Here is a 21,577-nt window from a genome sequence, read left to right on the forward strand (position 1 = left end):
TTTGGTTGTTTTGTATTTTACCCATGAAGTTTTTTCAACAAAAGAAACGTCAGAAAATATTTTCTGAGGCAAATTTTTCAGGTAAGTACCAGTATAAACAGTCTCACGAAAGACTGTAAAGAATTCGATAAAAACGTAAGTTTCATTCCTATAAAAAGCAGATATTTCAAGAGCTCTACGGCGATTATTTTGATAAAAGCATACAGTTTTGTAAAATCATGTCTGATCAAATCGATACGATCCCTAATATTCCGCCAAATATTTGTTTAAGCGATGTCTTCATTTTTCGAGAACCGCACACGACGTCCACACAAAGTTAATGTGGGGACTGGTTTGTCGAAATATGATTGCTAGGCTTTACTTATTGAAAATAAGTTTAGTCTTACAGGAGGACTTTTTACATTTTCAGCAGGATAGTGTTCCACTTAATTATTCTCTTCCGTCCAACGGTGGTTAAACGAGAGATTTCTGGATAGAAGGATTGGCAGAGGAGGAGCAATTAAATGGCATCGGAGATCACCGGAGTTAAATACGTTTGATATACTATAATAAGTTACGATTGATTTTTTGCCGATATCTTAAATTTTTCGATTTTTGGTTTCAAAAATTAGTTTACGGATCTTAAATTTTTTGTTTGTAAAACTCATTCCGAAGATGTTGATGAACTTTTAGAAGTTCATGAACTGTTGATGAAGTTTTATTATGCAGGTCGTACAATATGATCAGTAAATGGCTGGCCACTTGTAATTCTTCGTACATTGTATAAAAACTTTATTGGCTTTCAGAGGTTTTATAAGATTTTGTCTTTAATTTTTACTGCTTTTATTTTTTTTTGGGACTACGGGACTAATTTTGTCCTAAAAATGTGAGGAACTTTTACCAGAAGGCGAAAAAAAGAAGTGACCAAGGTGCAAGAAAACAGAATTACTAAAATAGTAAAGAAGGGCATCTAATAGGAGATAAGAAGGGGAAGCAAGATAGATGGCAAGAGCATTTCAGAGAACTTAATGAAGAATAGGATGGAAATGATGAGGGAGCAAGTGGAAATGGTAGCGGAGGTAAACGACACAGCGGAAATAATGGAGACTCCCACCGTGGAAGAAATAAGAGAAATTATATACAGGGTGTCCCCGAAAATAATGCATTCCTTAAAGGTATAGGTAGAAGGCACCATTTAGAGCAAAATTCTTATTTTTTCTAAATTATTACTACTAAACTTATTACTACTAGTACGAAAATCTGAGTAAGTACCATAATATGTTGATTGTTTATGGAGAAGCGCAGTGTAACAGTAATTTAGCTGCCCAAATTTATGTCGGGAATTTATATATATTGGAATGACAAAAACGGTATTCGTAGAACAATTAGGGAACAACTTCTACATCCATACCACTATCAAAGAGTACAAGATTTACAACAAGGTGATCTTCCTCTAAAATTAACATTTTGTAGGTAGTTTCAAGATACACTCTTGAGAACCTGAATCCATCTAAAGTGTTACGTGCGGATGAAGCATGTTTCACGAGAAACGGTACGTATCATTTTTATAATTGCCATATATGGGGTGACGAGAACGATTATTTAATACGTAGGACAAATTTTCAACGATTATGTATATACTTATATATAAATACACTTCTCAACAATTGAAGTGGATATTATGAAAATGTCTATTTTATTTTTTGTTTATAAGGCAAAAAGGAAAATTGAGTGATATAAATAGACTTATATTTACTTCGTATTTTCATACAGATGAACCCAAAGAAAGAAATTCTTAAAGAAAAAAAAAATAGAAAATAAACAAAAATAAAATTAACAACCTAAAATTTCTATTCCTGCTCAATTTCTAATATCCTGAAAATAAAAATTAATAGTGTGTGGGTCCACCTCTGTGTCGCCTTAGTGCTCTAACTCTATTTGGAAGACCTCTTATTAAATTATTGATAAACGGCTGCGGTATACGTTCCCAAATCGCGCTTAATGTATTGGTCAACTGATCTAAGGTTTGGGGCGGTTGAAGGAGCCTGTTTTGTTGCCTAGACATTTCGGCCGAAACATGTTCAATGCAATTCATATCAGGTGAACACGGTGGCCACTCCATTCTTGTAATGCCATGAGCTTCTATACACTTACAAACGAAATCTGGACTCGTCAGTAAAGAGACACATCCTCCAATTTTCGAAATTCCACTGATAGTGTTCCATCGCCCAGCGATATCTGCATGTACGCTGCTCTCTAGCTAGTCGTGGACGGGTAGCGCGCCGTCTAGCCCTTAAATTGGATGCATGTAACCGTCTTCTGACAGTTTGACTGGAAATCGCTCGTCCAGTAGCATGCCTCAAGATACTGTTAATTCTGGAAGCCGTGAATGTTGGGTTTCTTCTTGCCGTCAGAACTACAAAACGGTCTTGCCGACGAGTTGTAGATCGTTCTCTTCCTCCCCATGCCTGTATGTTGCAGATCCAGTTGCTACATTCCCATTCCATGCACGACTTACCACACTTCGACACATTTAGCCTCATAGCAACCTCTTGTTGAGTTATGCCTTGTTAGATCCAACGAACTAGTTGCTTGAGCTGCACTAGTTCTAAACGTCTTTGCGGCATAATGTTTTTGTGATAAATAGATTTCTTGACTTATTGACAACTGGTAAAGCCAATACAAGCACTTTTATACGAATGATATATTCATGTTTGGAATAACATGTCTCTCTTTGTACGAGATAAGGGCCGATAAGAATAGGGAGAAAAAAACCACATGCAAAAAATATTGGCAATAAAGATAACATATAGAATATAGTACAGGGAATTATTTTAAAAATAGTTTTATATGTTAATTTTAGGAATTTTAAAATTATCCATTTCAATTGTTGAGTAGTATATATATATATATATATATATATATATATATATATATATATATATATATATATATATATATATATATATGTGATATATGTAATATATATAATATATATGTAATATATATATAATATATAAAATATTCAGTACCATGCTGTTTTAGTTAATTTTAAATAGAGGTTCTTACCTGTTTCTTCTTTTATTTAATGATACCATGCACCATATTCTTCTCTTTTTTTAATTTAATTAAATACGCAGAGCTAACAGCTGCGCAAGCAACAACGAGATTTTCCGGACGACTTTTATCCATATTGACTATCACATCACTGATTGAGTTATCGAGGTTTTGCCATGTCTCTTCACGCTCGTGTCTTTGTCAATTAATAATTTTGTACTAAATTCAAGAAATATTGACAAACAAGAAGTTCTCTACAGCGTTTTTTCAACTTATTTCTTAATCTTTTTCTAGAATTATCTCGTATACTTTGTATACTACTCAGAATAGATTTGCTTCTGTAATTTGAGCAGTTCTTTCTATCTCCTTGCTTGTATATTGGGAGGATATTTGCAAGTGGCCAGTTTTTAGGAATACGGATGTTTTTCCAGGCTAAATTTATAATTCTATGTAGTAATATTACTCTGATTTCTGGCATGTATTTTATCATTTGGGTATTTTCTAGTCAAATCTTGCGTAAATTTTGGGACACTTATTATATCCTATATACGTTGCCTTACTCTATTTTGAAACAGTGTATTAACAGTAGCCATATCAAGCGCAACGCACAATTCAAGTTTATCTTTTATGGTTCCGAAATTCCTCCATTTAACGCCTCCCATCCTCTTTTGGCTTGGATTTTCTCAGTTGTAAATAAAAGATACAAATAGGATACAAAAAAACTATATATTTGTCTTTAGATTTTAATAAAATACTAAAACAACAAGTTTGTTCAAATTAATATGAAAGATTTAGATTAATTCTGCTATTGTTAAACTGGGGAACTTTCTAGTTATTTTCGCTTTAAATTAAAGGTGACAGAAAACAGTAAAAAATTGGATTAACACTGAATTTATTCGAGAGAGAGCACATGTCCAGTTCATTTATCGCGACCACATTGTCCAAATACTACAAGTAACAATTTCTTAACTACCAAAATTTAATTTATTTTCTTTATCCATTCGATGGAAATGTGCACTATCGCAAAACATATTCGATTAGATAGAGTATAACACAGGGTTCGGTTGCTGAACAAACTTCTTCCTTTAAATAACTTTCGAATACATGTATATATGATTATTAGGATACTAATAGTGTTTTAAACGGGTGCAAAAATATGATATCCACTCTTCAACAATTATTGTCACTAATAACGATTCATGTCGATGAATCACTGCATACAACTCATACAATTTGAGCTAAATATATGGACTGCTCGAATTATTTCAGAAACAGTTAACAAGATAATTATTTTATGGGGCTTGTGTAATCTGTCTGATCTATATATGGTATTTGTGCTATTGTCATATCATTCGTTTTTCAAATAATATAGGATAATTGGTTTTATGGATCAAACTGTTTAATTTATGATTATTATAGTAGGTATCTAAGTAATTCTTAATTTTTTCCATGTAAGTTTAAAAAAAACAAATATCTTCATATTACTATAAAAATGGAAAGGTCAAGCAACAAAAAAATACGATATACAGATCGGTCATGCTATACATGTATAATGTATAATGTAACATTTTATCTTTATGTTGTTAGCCGCTTCTGAAATAATTTAAGGGTTCCGTACATTTTCCTCACATTATATAACCAATAAAATTCAATAGCTAAAACTTACTACAAACTTTCTATTGCCCACAGGGCCTTATTACTTGTGGAAGTCATCTAAAGAGCGGAAATTACCTGGAAAACTGAATCACAAACACGATCACGAAAGCAATCAAAGTTTGGTAACAAACCCATGCAGTATTTACGTGAGATTGAATACTAGATAGTAGCTTAGTAATGAATTAAAGTACTATACGACTCTACACAAGTTATTAATATTAAATGAAACACGGAAGCTCAAAGATCACTTAAAGTTTAAAAAGAGTCAGTATAAATTTTGAAAACGCTTATGGTATTCCCAGAAACTCATTTATGATACAAAGATACAAAATTTACTATAGAAATCAGTCTAATTAAAACTATTGCAAGATTATAATGTTAAATTACGGATTTCTTGGAAAAGAACAAGTTATGAAATACAAAAAGCAATAGAGTTGGTCTCGTTTAAACAATCCATTGATTTCTGTAGAAAATATTCTTTTATAGAAAATTATTCCTTTTCACATAATGGCGTCAGGTGTGGGGTCCTCTGATACAACAAATACTTAGCAATATGGCTTTCTAATGCCCACAGGACCTTATTACTTATGGAAGTTACTCTAAAGAGCGGAAATAATCTATAAAACACGACCATGAATGCAATCAAAGTTTGGGAACAAACCCATGCAGTAGGTACGTGATATTGCATATTAGATAGTAGCGTAGTAATGAATTAAAGATTAGACTCTGCATCAGTTATTAAATGAAACATGGAAGCTAAAAGAATCAATTTAAGTTGAAAAATAGTCAGTTATAATTATATATTTTGAAAACGCTTATCTATGTTTCGTGGACCTTATAAAGGCATTTGACCGGGTCAAATTAAAAGACGTTATCCATTTACTGTATGCAAGAGAGATACCTCTAGGAATAATCAAAACTCTATGGAACAGAGCTAGAAGTATAAATAGACGGCAAGAGACCGTTCCCAATAGGAAGACCAAGAAGAAAACGCTTATGGCGTTTCCAGAAACTCACTAATGATAAAACGATATATTTACTATACAAATCTGACTAATTAAAAAAAATGCAAGATTTTAATGTAAAATTACGGATTTTTTGGAAAAGAAAACGTTGTGTCAGGTGTGACGTCGTCTGTTACAATAAATACTCAAAAATATAACTCAAAAACTGTAGAATTAGCATGAAGTGCATTCTTTTTTAATTTTTAGCATCAAATATGTTCCTACTACTGAGAACCGTCCAACCAACACTAAATTCAATTTTAGAGTGTTAGGTATATTTACATCCGTATTAGAAAATAAAAGCAGCAACCTACTAAGATTATAGTATAAAGCATCTGGAGACATTTAAGATGTAACTGTTTTTGAGAATGCTGTCATTATCGACTAAATAAATCATGAATGCAGTGTGTTCGGAAAGACAATTAATCGATAGCATTTAAATACGAAAATTGTGAAATCTAGATTCCTATCACTATATAAAGAATAGTTAAACGATCAGGCTCATGCAAGATATACTTCTAAGAAAGATTTGAAATGTTGTTTGGTATATATTTTTCAAATAATTTAGAATTCATTTCCGCTAGTGAAATATGTTTTTTTTTCTTCATTATACAAAATATCAAAAGAGCAATTTATAGTGAAATGTTTTTAACTATATTAATAAGAAAGCAAACATTTAAAGCATGAAACATGGAAAGAACACTTCAATAATCTGTACAATGACACCGATGTATACACCGAAGAACAACACCAAAGTAGCGTAGATTTTGACAATGACGAAGTTATAACTAGTGAAGAGGTACAAATAACATAAAAAAAATCACATCTCACAAACGCATTAGACACGGTCTAACTGAAAGACGCAATCTAAACCATGAAGCAGACAAACGCCAATAAAAAACACATAATAATAATCAGGGAACTTAAGAATCAAACCCCGATTATTCAGATCCGAAAGCAAAGACAATACCACGTCGCTACTTCTCTCTGTTACGTCAAAGATTTATATTATATTTAAGTTGCTAGCCCACTTCTGTTTAGCGATTGCTTGGTAGTGGGAAGGTCACGTGGTCGATAAACCCCGCCCATTAGAAAGAGATGCAAGGACTGCTCGCATCCGTTTTCTCTGTCGCACTGGGGGAACGGTTTTAGATTGCAGCGTACAGTCTAGGTACTATGTCTATAGCTAGAACAAAGGATTCTGTATAACTCCGTTCAGTTTTAATCCAGTTTGCTTTCAATTTTTATGTTCTCCCCATGGGGAGAGGCTGGTACGTTGAAACTTTAAAGCTATTTTTTAATTGATGATATCTCGGTAACTTGAAGCCGAATCATACAAACGAAAATTGATCAGAAAATGTACTATTGTAACACTTGACTATTTTTTTCAACTTTCATTGATGTATACGAACTAAACAATTCCTGAATGTAAACCTGGCCTCATAAAAGTTAAAGAAATTCCGATATAACATACCAAACTGCAATTCCGATATAACATGCTACTACAAATTATACGATTATCACCTCCTAAAAGGTACATAAATGTAAGCCAAAGAGTTTTGCAAAAGTTACTGAAAAAACTGGGGACACTATTTGTGTAATCCTTTTATGAGATTTCTAACGACAAACTAACTAAAAACAGACTTAAATTGCATACTAACTAAATCTGCGGTAGATAGGACAATAAATAAACCGACTACAAAACAATACATAAGAAATTTAACAATATTAGTGGATAAATAGCTGGTAGAAATAAAACCTCGCTTTAATAAAAGTCACAAAAAAAACAAAACAACAAAAAAAAAGGTTTAAACACAAAGGTTTTATTAGATACCATGAATAAAAATCAATGTTTAAAAAAACTAAAAGCTTGAATTCACTCTTGAATTATTAAGTTCTCAATTATATAACTATTTTCAATCAATATTATAATTATTTTATATGTAGAAAGAACAATTTCTACGGGATATAAACAGAGATTGGAATGTATGTACATGAATTTTGATATAGTGCAGGACAAGATGTAGTAGTTTTTATGGCATTGACTTTTTATATTTTTATAACTATAGATTTGGACAACAAAATGTAAAAAGGACAGGTTTATAGTTGTAAAAAGATTTAGAAGTCGAACTATATCTTGACTTGTACTACACAATGGGAAATAATAAAGAACAAACTTGTCTTAAACTGTTGCAATTTTAAGACAATATAAGCAAAATAGGGTTAGTAGTATAGAAAAATATGTGTATATATCAAAACAGATTGAATATATATTTTTCTCTGCATGCATTCCGTTTTAAACACACATAAAGCAATTTTATTTATAAAAATTCAATTAAAACACCATATTCCTGGTGAAGAATATAAAGTGTTACTGTTTTTTACAACTTGTCTACAGCAATTAAAAATGATTATAAACTCCCGAATAAAAATTGGAAAATATACGAGAATACAATCGAAAATAAAAATTTCCATACGTATAAAACCCAAAAAACGGTCCAATATACTCATAAAAAAGAAATAAAAGGTGCATTAAAACATTTTCGACAAAATTACAGAGGGGATATTTGTGAATACTTGTTAATTTATGAGGGGATTCTTCGTTATACATTCTATTATAAGTAAAAAATTTGTAGATGGTGTTTAAAATCATATTGATAGTATACAGCTGCCGCTGTTTGCTTTATCTCAGTCTTATTCTCCTTTTTCCTATTAACCAAAGCATCATCTTCAAATTTCTTTACTTATAAAGATTTAATTTTGTGATTTTTTTACAATTATACAAACGATATAACCCAAAATGAGTTCATCGTTTTTTATGTATTTTGTAATGTTTCTATTTCATTTGACTTACTTGTCGCTTCATATTGGTAACCAAATAAGTATTGTATCACTAACCTAACATAACCTAAAAGTGTATCGTTATATATTCAAATAATACATTTACTTTTCAAATTACTCTTGAACTGATTGACGATGATTGTACGATCTAATGCTACGTAATACTCTAAAATGCAATCAAACACAAAATTAAGAAAATATTAGAGAAAACTAAAGAAAACCTTTGAAACATTAATTAATGCATTAAATGAGGACTGATTATTAAGTAAAATACTGCTGGAAATGCATACATGTCACATGAACGACAGAGCTGTTTGAAGATTTTTTGGGCTTAAATCTAACTGTTTTAATAGGCTATTGATTATGTACTTTAGAAAGGAACTTCCCAAAAAGGGTACGTTTTTGAGAAAGGGTTGAATTAGTCTCTATGCACTAAGGTGCATTTGGGTGAACTCTACTCGTATGGACTTTTCGAAAATATGCATGTACAGAAAAGCTGTTCAAAATTAAATTTCCTATCAAAGTGCCACCTTTTAAAGTCAAAAATATTTTTTTTGGCAAAAATACACAAAAACACTTTCCACAGTTTTCTTTTTTGCTCCATAACTTTTTTCCAGGGGGATACAGGTATAGGCATTGCTTCACAGAAAAAAAAAACTTTCATCCTTTCTCTTCAAAATGACGTTTGATAGAAGCCTTTAGGATTCAAGAACTTATTACTAGAAATTAAAAAAATATCCGTCAAAGTTAGTAAAAATCTAGATTACCGTTAGTCCTAGAATATTTTACAATAGACTATTTTAAAGTACAGTAAATAAGCTTTCTTTTTTATTGGTAATGCATATTCCTAAAAGTACAAGAAAAAAAATATGAAATATTTAAAAAATAGCCGTAAAAGCAAAAATCATTAAAAGTAGAACACTTTGAAGAACCGTATCTTGCTTAAAAATAGTCCTAGAACCTTGTCTACAGACCATTTTAAAGGTAAGTTAGTTTTTTCTATTAAATGTACCATTACATCTACCTAAAGATACGTAGAAAATAGTTATAGAACAGTATTAGTGAAAAAATAGGGAAAATTGCCAAAAAAATGAGGTGATTGTAGAAACTTGTATCAAACGTCATTTTGAAGAGAAAGGATACAAGTTTTTTTTCTGTGAAGCAATACCTGTAACTATACCCTAATGTAAAAAAGTTATGATGCAAAAAAGAAAAATTGCGTGTTTTCGTGATTTTTTGCTTCGTTTTTTGAATATATTTTGTCAAAAAACATATTTTTCACTTTAAAAGATGAATTTCAATTGGAAATTTAATTTTGAATAACTTTTCTGTAAGTATATATGTACGAAACGTGCATAGAATTCACCCAAATGCACCCTCTGCATAGTGACTAATTCACCCCTTACACAAAAACGCACCCCTTTAAATAGTAGCACTGTGTGGTTTTCTTATATTTGGGAGTCCATTGACCATATGAAACAATAAAATTCCTTTAACCTTGTAGTTTAATAAAACATTATTAAATAACATAATAATATATCTGATATTTGACATAAAACGTGAAATTTGACATAAAACATATTCGTATTGACACGTTTTATGTCAGATGTCACGTTTTACATCAAATGTCACGTTTTATGTCAAATGAGGCCGTACCCATGGTGCCTTTTACTGATACAGGTTTTTAATTGAATATCTAATGGAAGAGAGCTTTTACTTCTTTCAGCTCACCCCTGCCCCCACCCAGTGCAATATTTTTTGGATTACTTTATGATTACTATCATAGTTGATCTACCAAATTTAATGTAGTTATAATATTATGGAATTCAGTTCAAGGCTCGTACAAGTATGATGGCTTGTATTAGATAAAAAAGTTGAAAACACACATGGGGCCTGTATCTGTTTAAAAAAAAAGGATGGATAGCAAGTCTTCCGAAGAAACAAAACTACCACTAACGCAATGTTTTTAACTAGAAAATTTAATGGAATGGTAAACGTAGTTTCTTAATCAATTCGACTAAAACATGGGCAATTGATAAATTGTAATATTTTGTATTTTAGCGAAATACGGAAATTGTGAAGATCATTGATCAGTAATAATTCAATAAGAAAGTGTTGTTGAGGGTTTTGTGTTAAGAACGTGACAAAACCTATTTATGTATACTATATGTAGGTCCTTCCAATAATTTTATATTTCTTTCGGTTTTTTATTGACAGTGTACGAGATAATTTTATAATTGGTTTATTAACTGCAGATAAATTAGGTTTTCTTAGTCTGAAGGTGTCAAATATATTGGGTTCTGTTTAAACTAGCAGCAAAAAATGACTATTCTTCAAGCATTTGTATACTTAATTAAGATCTTTTATCAACAAAAATGGTGAATTTTGGACCTTAGTTTACAAAATCGTTTAATCACAATTGCAAAAAATATTTTTTGTTCTGTACCACTTCTAACTCCATGTAGTTTTGTCGAAAAAGTTAACAATGTCATATAAAACACTGGTCCCGTAAAGGAACGTTAGCCGTGATTGGGTACCAATCAAATTTCTTTATCAAAATCAACCGTACCGTGTGTAATAGTCTTAAGCAAACGTCTATACTGACAATTATAAAATATGTAGAATACGACACTGAAAAAAACAACTACTACTATGAAAGCACACACCATTTATACCTGCGTAGACTATTGACTATTTATAAATATGTTAAATATATAATCTCTATACTCTATACAACATTATTCATAATTTATTTATACAAATGTTCCCTTTTTGCAACAATATGTATAAGTAGGTATCAAATTTAGACAATAAATATGTGTTTCGGGCTCTGATTTCTCAAAGAAACTTCAGATAAAAGTCAACGTAAAATGTTCATATCCCTCAGAACCCTGTAGTCTTTTGTTTTTGATTATTTGAACAATAAATAAAGTTTGGGACGTCTCCTGGCATCCCGATTACAAACACAAATAACAAAAAATAAAAATAGAAAATCATCAACAATTCTAACAGGAAAAATAATAAAGGACTTAAGTAGGATTTTTCATAATACGCTTTTGCCTAAAGTCGTACACTCGTCGGCAAAAGAATACCATCTCGGGAGATACTAGAGTCATGGGAGGTTGCCTGTGAGATCTTGGATATGGTTCCGGGTTGGGAATGCATGGTAGGACTTCTTCTATTCCCGCCTCGATGCGTTTGTACGTCTTGCGGTATCTGAAACATAAACACAAATAACTTATCTTTAAATACGAAATAAGTACCAACATATATCTATATAAAAGGCTAGGACGAAAAGTCACACTGTTTGTCCGGTAGTGTAACTACGCCACCTAGGAAAGAAATCTGAACTATAAACATCTGACATTTCAGTCATATTTTGTTCTTGTTGTCGTCTTGTTTTGTTGTTTTTGAAACGATACATTTAATTAAAATACTAATAATGAAAGTATCAAATTGCGCAGTCGTTACGGCCTAACCAACTGGGATTCCATTGCGACCAATATGTAACATAGGATCACCATTGCGATCACTAGCAAAATTTCTGATCATACATACAACCATATGCAGAGGAATCTGACTCTTATGTAGAAGCATGTTCAATGTATCTTATAACTATTTAATTACAAACTTTTTTGCTACACCCTTGTCTTATCCAGACCCTTGGCTTCCTAGAACTTGCTTAAGTCGCATACACGCTGTTCCTTTTTCGCGACAAATGTCTCGCTTTCTATTGAAGCCACTTTGATTCGAAACGGTTCTCTGTGTTTATCTCTTATTTAGGGCTAATCTTGCGTAAGGACTGACACTCCCACTCTTTGACAAAAATTTAAGCCCTAATTAACTCGAGATTAGGTCACTTTTGTGCCAGTAAACGATACCTAGAGATACATCTACATCCTACAGAATTACATCAGGTTATCAAAGTTCTGAAAGACTAACAGACGAGGAACGAAGAAATTCACAATTAAAAAGGTTTCTCCACGTACAGAGTCGAATATTTACAGAAATCACACAGAAATTCAAAGAACCGTTTTTAATTAGATTTTATTGAACATAACTTACCTGCAGTACTCGTTAAAAGTCAGAACATAACACTTGTCATCAATGCACGCCACGCTATTCGAATCCTTGTGCCTTGAAGCGAATACTTCGTCTGGTCGATCTGCTGGTAGCCTACCTTGCTCCGTATGTTCTGGTCGATAATACCATAAAAGTGACATCATCATCTCACCTAAAAAATAGTGCAATTATTATATTGAGCCATCGAAAACAAGCAGAACTTAAGAAGACCATCCATCACTTATTTATACGGTTAGTAGTATTCTAATCACCATCTTTAATGACATGGCATTTATGGTTTGACATTATCAATGTAAAGTTTGGTTAACACGTTAAATGTTCAAAATACACATCAAAAAAACTGGAGTAGACCAAAATATTAAAAAGGTAAAGTATTAGTTTATGCATTTTAAATAGATTTTCCTCAGTTTGAGTACCAAATCTTACATTTTTATTGTTTTTTAGAACTATCTAAATTGGGAAACACGTACGCATCTCGTGGTCACAAATAATGTTTGGATTACCATTTGGATAACAGTAACCTGTGTAACTTGTTTATTTTATACGTTGCATTCACTATACGAATGCACTAAGTGTTAATTACTAGTTAGTTATCGGTGGGCGAGGTCAGTAAGTTCAGTGTATGAGATGCACAGTTGCTTCTAGTGGCAGTTAACGTGTTAAGCCTATTTTGTTAATAAATATTACTTCTATACATGGTGTCCACGAACAAAAGATATTTTAAGAAGAACTGAACTCTTCTTATGGAACTGATGTTATGTCCATTTGACGTAAATCGCCTTACCGAAAAATATTTCATAAGGGCGCTAGAGCCCCTTAAAGATGGCATCCTAAAATCGGTTTAATTTAAATATCTTCAAAAAGATTGTCTTTTTAGTGATAATTTTCAGGATATTTAATTAGTGGAATGTACCCAATCATTTAGCGTAAATACGGGTTTTATATGCAGGCATAAACGACTCGTTTACAAGGGGTATTGGATCTTTTTATGCATATCTTTTTTGTCTTCCAATCATCATTTTGACATAGCATTTAACAAATTTCTATTTTTTTGATTCAATTGACTAACGTTTCCACTGATTAACCAGCCTTACTTGTTGAATTATGTGTAGGGTAGTGGATTATCTAAAGGGCTATGACTCATGCATGCGCAAGATACAAATTTACGCTTAGACCGTCGAAAATTTTATAATTTTGGACGACCCGACGGGCAGATATTGTCAATTTCACAGCCGTTTAAAAATTCTAGAAGCTCTAAGAGTTGCAACAGTTTCTTATAATCATGCCTTATTCGCTTCGTGTGTGACTGACGCGACACCTACTGCCTTCAACTGACAGTTTTGGACCTCCCAATTTAAAGTTAAACACACGATAAATACATACGATATTGACAATTAAGTTTTTTTAATTATATTTTTCTAGTTTATATATGAAATAAATGTATTATTAAGAAATGGGTTTCTAAAAGTTCATCATAATTCATATCTTTTCAACCCCAAACGGAAAAGAAAGGGAAAAATCTAGTTCTGGCAAATCATGTTTGTCACGTGGAAGAGCATGTAGTGAAAAATAAAAAAAAAGTAAAAGTTATGAAATAAAAGCTCAAGTCACCAGGCAAGCTTTAGTTAGCTTGAAGCCTTATGAAACATTATTAAAGGTATAGGTATTATTAAAATTTTTAAAAAATATATTCATAAAAGTAAAAAAATCATATAAAAATCATTCCAATTTCTTATTCTAGCTTGATGATACTCGCCTAGTGATTAAGACATGTTGTACCTGTGTTTATAACAAAAGCGAAATATGCATTTTTGGTTTAACTTACTATGTCAATAGTGAAGATAGTCTAGCCAAGACAGATTTTGAGCAGCTGGGGAACGCCTAGTGTACGACAATTTGCCAAAGAAAAATATGAAAAAGGAAAGTCATTTAAGGCAATGTATCCTCCAAAAAAGAATCTTGCAGTTCAGCAATGCCAGTTAGACTAAATTAGTTGATGAATCGCCTCTTAAAAAGTTAATAATTGAAGCCAAAAAACTCAGACTGAGAAAGATATTCAACAGTTAATGAAATATATGGTGTATGTATGGTGGATGTAGACAAAATTATTGTAAAAGATTATTGCAAAGAATGTGTTAAAATTTTTTTTAGAATTTTTAAGTAAGAATTTAATTTATTCAAATTATATACCTATTTCAACGGATTTATTAAGAAATATATAACAAATTTATTTTGGTCAATAACGAAGAGTGTGTCAAAATTTGTTGAGTTAATACTAAAAAATAAAAAACAACTGCTTGATATATATACCTATTTCAACTGCCATAAAAATGAAGTTAGCTGATATTTACTTTTTCATATTAATAGCACGAATCCATCTTCTTCTTTTCTCTAATTTATATGTAATTTTTGGAAACCTATAAAAACTACACTTACTATTTTTGTTATTATTAGCACAATTAAATACGTACCCCTACCATGGTTACGCACGGAGCGAATAGCCCATGGTAAGATGTTAATAGTAAGTCTTAATATATGACCCCCAATATTAATCTTAATTTTGGATAAAGAATTAACTTTTAAAAGATTTTATTTATATAAAAACCTAAAGTAATCAGATAAATAGCCATCTAGTAAGCGGGAGAATTAAGAAGCATTCAGATATCAATTGAAATAACAGTCTTACAATATAAGAGAGTGAGAAGGAGAAACCGCAAAAGCTTTATTTGTGATAGATTATGAAAATCTGCCATTGTAGCTGATGCATATTTAATATCAAATAATTTTATATGCATGAATATTGCATAAAAAAAATAAGCACGATATTACTTACCGTCTTCTGGATTCTCCCATAAAGAAGCAATTTTGGCCACAAACGGTAGATCATTTTTACGTGGTCCTGCTTTAAGAAGAACGCAGTCCCTAGGAACGATTTTATCACCTCCTCTGTGCCTCATTGCTGGATAGCACGTTCTGTAGACAGTCAATTCGTCGCTCTGAAACATAAAAATTTACTTAGATTGCAGTGTGAATTGAAAATATAGATCTAACTGAACGCTTGGCACTTTCTTATCTTTTTTCCATCTTCAGGGGCATCTAAAATAAGCAAGAAAACGCTTTTGTAGTGAAAGGAAAATTGAATTGAAAAAAGAACTGAAAGAACGTGAATACGAAATTCGAAGACACATTCAACTAGCAAGAGCAGCAATGACTGAACTAAACGGAGTGTGGCGTGATCGTCACATTACTATGACAAACAAGAAGAGACTCGTTTCAACTCTGGTCTTTTCCATATTTTACTATGCATGGACAGTCAAAGAATCAGATAGACGACGTATAGACGTTTTCTAAATGTGGATATGGAGACGACTGGAGACTTACTTTATCGAAAATAGTAGGGTAGTCAGCACATCCAAGAATGTCATAAACATTCACATCAAATTATACAAATAAAAGACACCAGACAAAAGGATATTTAGGAAAGGAACATTTAGGTTTAAAATAGTTATTATTCTGGAGGCTACATCATCGACAATGACAGGGACAGAATGGCTCCTGGTCCTCCTGCTCATTCAGATTTGTCGGAAATGTTCAAAGTGATATCTGACATATGACTACTGAGATGACCTTGTCTAAAATTACGGACAGTCACCAAAAAATGACGTGATAATGGACTCGTTATTGAAGGAATAAAAACAGGAAGATAAATTCTACTTAAATCAGTAAGCGAATTGGTTAATAAATCCTTACACGAGGTACGATTCCAAAGGACTGGGATCATTTAGTGATATAGACTGTTTTGAGGTGGATGTGAGAGGTCGCATTCTGATCTTTGCAGAAAAAGTTGTTTGATATCGTCAATAATATTAATTGATTTATCCTTCCTCTCAAATAGGTCGGGAATATTAATAAAAATTAAGATATTTAAAAATGATTAAAAACATAGTTTTTTTTCTTGTACTTTCCTTGCTTCTAACTTTTAAACGATTTATTTTGGAGCGAAGTCGTAAGGAAATAAAATTGAGATTGTGCGTTCTTATTTAATGTTTTTCAAACAGTTTGATTGCACTTATTACCTTCGTAGTTCACCTAGAAAATCCTTATAGTATAATAAAACCATCTACCACATTTCATTAAAATCAATTCAATAGATTTTGCATAATAATTTTGCAATCTAGTGTTACGATAAATATGACTCATATTTAACCTGTAAACATTTTATTATTCTAACAAGTATTTTCTAGTAGGTTCTCCGATCCGCAAAAAAACCTGTCTGGCGTTCCATCCTATTCGAGAAGGGTCAGCACAGGTCACCGTCCATTCGAGGAGATTCCAGAATAACGGCTATTTTATATATATAGAGGACATTTTTATTTGAAAACAAGTTAGTCTGAAAAGAGGATTGTATCGAGTCGTTGAATTGTAATGCGGAAATAAATTATATAAATAGTGTAAACTAGATTTAAAAAAAAATTCTTTAAAATCTTGCACAACACAAACTAAACCATCTAGAAGTTTGCCAATTTTTTTACATATAAAAGAGCCCTTCACCTATTCAACGCACTTTACAGAATTGAAAAATTGAATTATTTGAACGACATCAGGAACTTTTTAAAATTGTAAACAATTTTTTGGCTTATAAACAAATTTATCTCGGAAACTATGAGTTCAAATTTCAAATTCAGAAAAAGAGCTTCTTAAAAAAAAGTTAAATTACGAGCAGTAATTTCCTGATAATATACAAACGGTCAAAGTTGATCGGTATTTGTGACGAACTCTTTCTCGATAAAAATTTTCATATCTTCAAGATATTTATAAAAAAAAAATGTTAGATTTAAATCTCCCAATAGACCTGGTTAACCTCACATTCAAGCTTCTCTATAACAGAAAAATATATATTAAAGATGAAAGAAGATGAAGGAAGAAAATCTCATACGTCCGGCCTTCACAACAGAAAGTTTAGCCCAAGGATCACCACTCAATCCTCTTCTGTTCAACATCTATATACATTTAATTTATGAAATAATACCAGAGGAATGCATTTTATTATCATATGCAGATGATCTAGTCCTATTAAACAAACACCACAACCCAATCCATGTAGCAACAGGCTCAAATTTAATTCTTGCAGACATAAATGAATGGTTAGGGAAACATAACTTCTCTATATCAGTAAACAAGAGCGATGTAGTATGGTTTGCAGAAACACGTAATAACTACATATACCCAGAAATCATCATGGACTAGTAGATCATCCTTCGTAAAACGGAAATAAAATATTTAGAAGTTACCCTTATTGAAAACCTTAACTGGAATCCCCACATCGAAAACATAAGAAGCAAGTCTATTAAAGGTATTAATGTAATGAGGGCAATAGGAAAAACCTGGTGGTGTGGTGACCCTGCTACTTTATTACTGGTATATTACGGTATGGTAAGATCTCGTCTTGATTTTGGCAGCATATTCTTAAAGCCATCAAACAAGAACACCTTGCGTAAACTTGATACAGTATAATGCCAAGCTCTAAGGGTTATCCTCGGGTGCATGAAGTCAACTCTCACAAGACCATTTACTAAGTATTTTCATACTTAGTAAATGGTCACTTGTGATGAATTCCTTTCTAAAACCAGCTTGTTCTTTCATCTGGTATATATCAAATTTTGTCGTCAATCTATTGGTTAAATATTTTTGTTAGGAGTTTATACATTACATTGAGGAGTGTTATATGACGGTAGTTTTTTTATATCTGCTATATCCCCTTTCTTGTGTAGGATAATGGTTACAGATTCCTTCCAGTTGTTTGGGATTCTTTTTTCTTTTAATATCTTGTTAAAAAAGGAATGTAGAGTATTAATTACCACTTTTCCACCATCTCTGCAGTTATTCCATCGTTTCCACGCGATTTGTTGTTTTTCATTTCTTTCAATGCCTTCAATATTTCTGATTTGCTTATTTCTGGCTGTAGCTCTGAGTTGACATTTTTTATTTTAGCTGTAAGTTGGTTTTTAATTTCTTCTGGTAGTTCCTTTTTTGTTTTATATAATTCTGAGTAGAAATGGTGGATTATATTTATGATGTCATCTTTAATGTTTGTTTCTACTCCGTTTACATCTTTTATTTTGTTTATTTCACACTTACCTAATTTCGGTCTTAAGCATTTCATATTTTTGCTGTTCTGTATTACTTCTTCTATTTTTATTTCTTGTTCTTTTCTTTTATTTTCTATTATCATTCTGCTTATTGTTTTATTGATTTCTACATATTCTTATATTGACCATATCCGAAATCTCCTATTTTAGTTTCTTCTTTGTTTAGTTTTCTACCCAGTTTGGCATTGATTACTAGTGTAAGATGATTTTTATGTTCTTCTATAGCCTTTGATATATCTTCATAAAATAGTTCGATATCTTCGTCATCATAAACTGTCGTGGGGGCATATACCTGGATAATTTTAATTGATGTTCTTCTTATTTTAAGTATGACATAGGCGACACGATCTGATATACCTTTGATAATTTGGACATGCTTACTTATAGCTTTATTTATTATAAATCCTACTTCAAATTTACTATTATTTTTATTTTCTTTATAATACAGTAGATTACCGGATTTTAGCTGTTTTCGGTTTTCTATATTTTTTTCTACCATGCACAATAGTGGGGATGGTTTTAAAGGGAAGCCGGTGGATAGGAATAGTAAATTTTTTTCCATATTTTTGGGGTCTCAAAGATCAGGCAGCCTTCAAATCAGGAGAGTGAAAAGAGTAGCAGGAAGGAGATTGAGGTAGGCCTATATATAGCAGTAGAGCCGATTGGTTGAATGGTGATAATGATAATGATGAGTATTAGTTATTAATTATTTTCTCACGTTCTTCATACGATGCTATATGTATTCATCTCATTTCCCACAAGAAGACCATGCGTGAGTGTCTTATACAAGACAAATCTGTTAAGGGGGTTGATACTGAAATGATCCAAGATAAAAACTTATACGGAAAAAATAAATGGTAAATAAAACTTACATTTAAAAATACTTTTGCTTCATACGGTTCTCCTTCCCACATCCACCCGTTTGACCACTTCGGTATAGTCGAAACTCTTCTGACAATCTTGGCCGCAGGAGGTGGTATTACTTCTTCACTAGATTTGGATTTTCGCCTGGTGTTTTCTGTCGTCTTAGGATTGAGTTTAAGTTTTTTAGACACCACACTTTTATTTGTACTTTTCTTATTTAACACCGGACCGTTCGTTTGAGATTTCGCACACTTTTCCGATTTACCTACGCACTCTTCCTGTGTCCTTATACAAGCATCACTGATCACATTATCTATAACTATATCTACATTACTTCTCGCGGACACTTTCTCGCTTGCTGGTTTAGAACTGCATTTAGAATTGACTTTTTTTAACGATACTGTTTTCTTTTCTTTGGTTTCAGTTAACGGGTTAACTTCTTTTGATTTGAAATTGTTTATTGGGAGCAATTTGGGCACTTTCCGTCGTTTCACTGTCGCTTCATTCTCCATACTGTGCATTCTCTTAAGAGATTTCTTGAGTTTCGCTCTGTTTTGACGAGGTTTCGACATTTCTCCTAAAAGCTTTATTTTACCGTTGTTGATTTTCACTGCGTTTGTATCCTTTTTGATCAATGATTTGTAAGAACCGGTTTTTTGTCTTTTCTTTTGAGGAATTACGATTTCTGGACTAGGTTCCTTGTCGGAAAGCATAGAAAGTTTTCGTTTCATGTTTTTCACTTTAACGTTTTCTGCCACTGTGTTTATAACTGGAGGAAGTGGATTAGGCGGTTCTTCCTTTGGTTCTTCTGGGGGAGTTTCTTCCTTTGATGGTAACGAGATTGGTGACTGAGATTCTTCTTTCACTGGTTCATCTTCTTTGAGACACGAATCCTGTAGTAAGTCTATTTCACACGGTTGTAATTCCTTGCCTGAGATTTCTGTTTTTTGTTCAATTTCTGAATCCTTCGGGCTTTCAATCTCCCGTTTTACACAGTTTTGAGATGGATTGCACATTAGCAGCATGGTATTTTGCTGCATACTAGCTGCTATATTGTCTCTAACCATCGCTTTGCCGATCCTAGGTTTCCGTTTCTTCTCCGTTTTACAATCTTCTTGATTTGCCGGCGTACTGGATTCTTGTTTCGTCGAAACTGGAGGCGCTTGGTAAGTAGCTCCAGCTGGCGACGGCGGAGGTGGCATTCCTGCTGAACCTCGAGCAGGACTAGGTGGACCCGTTGCACTTGCAGGTTCAAGAGGAAGCATTATAGCGACTGGAGGTAAAGGCATTGAGTCCTTGGAAATTGAAGACATATTAGACCTCTTACAATTACCAGTAAGAGGTCCAGTAAGTACGTTTTTTGGACAGGACTGCATTGGACACGGACAGCTACTCTGGTATGCATCTGAAAGATAAAAAATAAACCTTTAATGTCTTTTTTCTTTTTATTAACATGGAAATAAAAATAATACAAATAACATTAAAATATTATGTATTAAACGTTAATGTTCAGACTACGTATCCAGTTAATTGCTTCGAGAAAGTCATTCCATGACCCTGGATATGACGCAGAAGGTATTCAGAAGTAATATGTTGTATAGTTTTGTCATTCGTGGCCTCTGTCACAATCTGGACACTGAATTTCACCCTACTTTTCTAGCATGTCAGCACATCTACCATATACGGAACGGATATACTATTAACGGTATGTTTTGACACGATTCTGAGAGCCGACTTCGATATAAGTTATTGTGCCAGTACCTGGTCATAACATCTTTGATTGAATCTAAAATCAGCTTGCTCCACAGGTATTTTCTTAAAGACTCTTGTCAGCTATTCTGTGCGATAGATATGAAATTATCTGGTCATTTGCTTTGCTAGGTTTTAAAATAGCGATTAGTTTTGCCTTTTTGCCAAAGTATTCCTTGGAGAGAATACCACAGT

The 21,577-nt window shown here is 32.4% G+C and overlaps 1 protein-coding gene across 2 annotated transcripts in view; it reads right to left on the minus strand.

The window, feature by feature from the left end:
- Positions 1–3,743: 3,743 nt before the first annotated feature.
- Positions 3,744–21,577, minus strand: part of Hers (Histone gene-specific Epigenetic Repressor in late S phase) — a 239,432-nt gene continuing 221,598 nt past the window's right edge. For both annotated transcript variants that reach the window (XM_072535621.1, XM_072535622.1), the window contains exons 8-11: positions 19,642–21,038; positions 15,454–15,616; positions 12,603–12,771; positions 3,744–11,753 (exon numbers count right to left, since the gene is read on the minus strand). In XM_072535621.1, coding sequence (XP_072391722.1) covers positions 11,567–11,753; positions 12,603–12,771; positions 15,454–15,616; positions 19,642–21,038 — 1,916 coding nt within the window. In that variant the 3' untranslated portion in view covers positions 3,744–11,566. The remainder of the gene's footprint in view (positions 11,754–12,602; positions 12,772–15,453; positions 15,617–19,641; positions 21,039–21,577) is intronic.

This window comes from Diabrotica undecimpunctata, chromosome 6 (assembly GCF_040954645.1).
Source record: "Diabrotica undecimpunctata isolate CICGRU chromosome 6, icDiaUnde3, whole genome shotgun sequence".
NCBI classification, from domain to species: domain Eukaryota; kingdom Metazoa; phylum Arthropoda; class Insecta; order Coleoptera; family Chrysomelidae; genus Diabrotica; species Diabrotica undecimpunctata.